This window comes from Leptinotarsa decemlineata, unplaced genomic scaffold, assembly GCF_025532065.1.
Source record: "Leptinotarsa decemlineata unplaced genomic scaffold, Ldec_3_MD MMD2_tig00001719_RagTag_RagTag, whole genome shotgun sequence".
NCBI classification, from domain to species: Eukaryota; Metazoa; Arthropoda; class Insecta; order Coleoptera; family Chrysomelidae; genus Leptinotarsa; species Leptinotarsa decemlineata.
The window spans coordinates 9358199-9362903 of record NW_027412569.1 but is presented as its reverse complement, the minus strand read 5'-3'; the positions used below and the strand labels follow the sequence as shown (position 1 = coordinate 9362903).

The 4705-nt window shown below is 35.7% G+C and overlaps 1 protein-coding gene across 4 annotated transcripts in view; it reads right to left on the bottom strand.

Annotated features, from left to right (window-relative positions):
- Positions 1 to 1841: 1841 nt before the first annotated feature.
- LOC111513953 (protein Wnt-5b) overlaps positions 1842 to 4705 on the bottom strand; it is a 136947-nt gene continuing 134083 nt past the window's right edge. For all 4 annotated transcript variants that reach the window (XM_074176436.1, XM_074176439.1, XM_074176438.1 and 1 more), the window contains exons 7-8: positions 4222 to 4434; positions 1842 to 3922 (exon numbers count right to left, since the gene is read on the bottom strand). In XM_074176436.1, coding sequence (XP_074032537.1) covers positions 3780 to 3922; positions 4222 to 4434 — 356 coding nt within the window. In that variant the 3' untranslated portion in view covers positions 1842 to 3779. The remainder of the gene's footprint in view (positions 3923 to 4221; positions 4435 to 4705) is intronic.

Sequence of the window (4705 nt, the reverse complement as noted above, 5' to 3'; positions counted from 1 at the left end):
ACTAGAAGCCCAACCCCCGAGCTTTCGCCATAATATTAAATGACAATTCCCAGTTCCTTCGCCAAATTATCAAATCAAGTTTTTTTGTGAAAATACCACTAGAATTTAGTTAGTTCAACGTAAAAAAAAAGTTTATCGTTATTTTGTATCAAATGCCTCGAATTTCTTGGAATAATAAACAATTTCATAGATTTTCCAGCTATAAAAATGTTCAGAGATGTATGAGAAATTGTAATATTCAAAAAAGCTGAATGCCGTGAAATATTATTTTCACTAATAATTCACCGTCTGATTCACATAACTAAAATGACGAAAAATATTTATACTTCATATATTGATCAATAAACAATCAAATTAACGTGATCTATCTGGTTTCATCTGATTCATATTATGTTTTGGTACAATCTTTAGTGAATAAAAGTGACAATTCTGATGAATCCATTCTTCCCACATCAGAACAAAAAACTTGCGATCTGAACTACATAAGTGGGGCCAAGTACGGCCTTGAGACCAAGTCGTAGTCTATCGAATGAAACCAGCGATAGCTAGCGTAATTTTTTTTCCGGAGGTTAATGCAAAACATTATACATATTTGCAGTAATAGTTGAAGTCCAGTTCCTTGATCAGACAGTCTGATGTACGTAACTATAATGAACGAAAAGCCAATTCAGTTTGAACAGAATGATTTCGTTTAACAAAATCCCAAAAAATAGCCTGGACTATAAGTTGTAGAATCGTCTTTCTCTTGAGTTAAAAGTTCTCAGTAAATGTAAGTTTGTAAGCAAGTATACGATTTATTTTTCTATAATTCTCTTGTTTTGCAGAACCTCTGTCTTTGGACAGCAAGTGTGTTTTTATCATCTTTCATAATCATTTCAAAAATATAAGATTTTTCAATTCAGAAGTTGAAGATATCAGTTTTGAGAATATTACGTATTTTCCATACTTTTCATTAGGTACACTTAACAACTAGGATACAGCGGCGGCTCGTCAGAGGAGGCATGGAAGGCTTCGCCTCCCCATACAATTTCAGGCTATTCATCGCAGTAAATTGAAAGATATTGACAAATAATTATGATTTTTTTTCTAAAAATGCTTGGGTATCATTACTTTACTATTAATTTTTAATATAATACATAATATGCCCGAAAACATACTATCACTCACTACGTAGTACGTACCACGCTGTATCTTACATCAACAAACCTCAAACGTACCGTCCATGAACGAATAACGAAGAAACCATCAACCCGAAATAATAAATGCCGTACGTTGCAAGAGAGTCAAGCCTCCGACCGCTTTAAGAAACACAAGCTTCGCGAGACCGATCCAATCAGAGACATACGTCCCGGTTTGTAATTTCAGTTGCAGAAATTATAGCGTTAGAGAGAGGCTAGCCTCCAGTTGGTCTCCGTTAGTGTACGACTGCCTTTGTTTTTTATTTAATTATTCGGGCGGGATGCCGTGACGGACCGGGACTGCTAGGATATCAATAGTTAATGAGGGCAAACTTTCTGTTCGCTTAATCAGAATTTTGAACTTATAATGTGGCTGGTAAGTATGTATCCCTAAACAACTTCATAAAAATATCAACATAAGTATTAGTAAAATTATATGTGGTGGAAACTTAAAGTTTCAACTATATACTGAGTATTTTTTCAGATTGTGAAGACTTCATATTCTTATCTAACTCTGCTCACTAACAGCCCCGAAATGAATCACAACAATTAATGCATTTCATTAGTCAACCACCTTCAAACAACAATTAATTGTTGCAATTGCGGTTGAAATCCACCACATGTTACATCTTACTTACGATTCATCACAAATGAAACAACATCAAATATAAACAAATATATTACTTATTGTAACAAATAAATAAATAAAAAATAATACACATCCTTAGTCGCTACCTAATTTTACAATCGTTACAAAAATGGTCCTTATATAACGTAAATCTTACGTGATTTTTTTCAATAGTTTTTTCACTACCGAGACAGCAAATACTCTAGAAAACATATTATATTTCCTTGTACTTGAAAAAGCTCAATAATATACAGGCTATGACCAATTGAAGTTTGAAATAAGAGTGAAAACTTGCACGGCCAGAGATGAATGTGTGAACGTTATTTTACAGTTTTTTTGGCCATGTTCTGCAGGTTTTTATACCTGTTATTTCGTCTAATACTGCGGCGACGAGGTAACGGTCGAGATAACAACTCGAGCACTTCGTTACCTAATCGCCTTTGCTAATGTCTACTGCAGTAGAACACGAAACGACAAGCATATAAACTTGCTGATCATGGCCGAAAAACTCGGAAAATAGTTTTGAGACGAAGTTTGAAATGTTAAAGATGCTTTCTGATCTTTTCAAAGGATCTAACCAGAAAACAGAAGTTTTTGTTGACACCCAAGTGGCTAGAAACCCTAAAAGAGCTATTCAGGTGTTTGTTATGGCGTTTGAACGAAACATGTTTTTTTCTACCGAAATTTTTGTAGGTGAGAAGTGGCTAGAAACCCTATAAGGGCGACTGAGGTGTTTGTTATGACATTCAAACGAAACATGTTTTTCTCTAGCAAATTTTTTGTAGGTGAGAAGTGGCTAGAAACCCTTAAGGGCAATTGAGGTGTTTGTTATGACATTCAAACGAAACATGTTTTCTGTAGCAAATTTTTTGTAGGTGAGAAGTGGCTAAAAACCCTATAAGGGCAATTGAGGTGTTTATTATGACATTCAAACGAAACATGTTTTTCTGTAGCAAATTTTTTGTAGGTGAGAAATGGCTAAAAACTCTATAAGGGAAATCGAAGTGTTTTTCACGGCCTTCAAACGAAACAATATTTTTTGAATCAAATTTTTTGTAGGTTAGAACGTATATAACATAACCTTGAAATCATATTGAAATTTTTGAAAATATCAAACCAACACTATCGCTAAACAACACTATCGCTAAACAACAACACACTAGAATATAAATTTTCACGGCCGGAGGTAACTGTATGAAGGTTTTTTCCCGAATTTTCTGGCAGTGGTCTGCTGTTTTATGAATGACGTTTCGTCTACTTCTGCGGTAGACATTATCAAAGGTGATATGGTAACGATCACAATACCCGAAATGGTGCTCTAGTTCTTGTTCGTTTCCAACGCATTGCATTGGATACAAAAGAACTATGCAACGCGTTGGATACAACAGGAACAAGGCCACGGCCAGAAAACCCGAAAAATAGCCTTCATACAACTAATTGGAGCATCAGATTCTTTACTAAACATTATTTCACACCTGAAATATAAGAAATATAAATGTTGTTGAAATAGGAAGCAGAAATTGAATATGTTTGTTTTTTGAACGAGAGTTTTTTATATTTTAGATATACGGAAGATCCTAGCCGTTTTATCATGTTGCCTACGATAAGGGCTCAATGAAAGACCCTATACATATTATTGAATTATACAAATTTGAAATAAATTATTCCAATGAAAGAAGAGTACTTTGACATTCCTCTCGGGCGAGAAATGATTGGTTGTTTCTTGATTTAACAAAAAATGTTTCTGAAAACTCTGAAAATTTCATTCAAAAAAGTTTCAGTTGATTCGTCTCAACTTCGAATCTCCCTGTATATGTTACGTCTTCAAGATCGACATCGCTGATATTTTATCCCGTGAAAGTGAACTGAGATTTTCGGGCATTATCGGAAAAATTTCGTACGAACACAGTTCCACAGGCCATAATTCAAAAAATTCGATACTTGTCACACCCTGTACACTATATAGCGATAAATCACTTGCACGTATGCACGTCCATCGATCTTATGCACGTTTTGCATTCCACCTGACAACACCACTTGAATTGGCACTGACACCTCTCTCGAATGGTACTCTTCAGCGTGTTGTAACCCCTTCCACAACACAACAGGTTGCAACCTGAAATGAAAAAAGTGTATCGATATACTCTTTTTCAAGAAATACAGAGAGAACCTGAAAGAGAGAATAAATATAGTTAAAAAAACTAAAAAACACGCTTTTAAAGAAGTCGAACTAAACAGTGCTTTCAAAAATTGTTCTACAGCGCCATCTACTGGCGAGTTACAGAAAAATTGATACCCTAATAACCTTCTCTATGAAAAATTACTTATACATGTCAGGTTTCATTACGATCGGTTGAGCGATGTAGAAGTTTATCACTCACCAACCAACAAACACCAAAAACTAATCTCTCTTACCATCGATATCCTGAGACGTCCTGTTACACTGTCGTCCTTGCGTGCCTAAAGATCCAATTTTGTCGTCTTTGACGCAGTAATTCGGGGAATCCTCCATGTATACCAAATCGGATGCTGTGGGGATGGTGACTCGGGGATCGCGGATTTGGAGACGACCCCGTCTGTTGACCCGCACCTCTGTTGCTCCATCATACTTGTCACGAAGATAGTCACCTGGAATAAAAAAAAACACATGATGAACATGATACCAGGAAAGTATAAGGCCTCAGTTTCAACAATAACCTCATCGTTCGAGCGAAATTTCTTACCAGCGAGCATTTTTTAAGGTCTGTGAACAGCCAGTAGTCGCTGGGAGCCAAATCTGGCGAATACGGTGGATATTGGAGCAATTTGAGGTTCAATTCATGTAGTTTTATCATTGTTTTGATTAACTTGTGACACGTTGTGTTGTCTTGATGAAACACTTTTTATTCTTTGCCACATG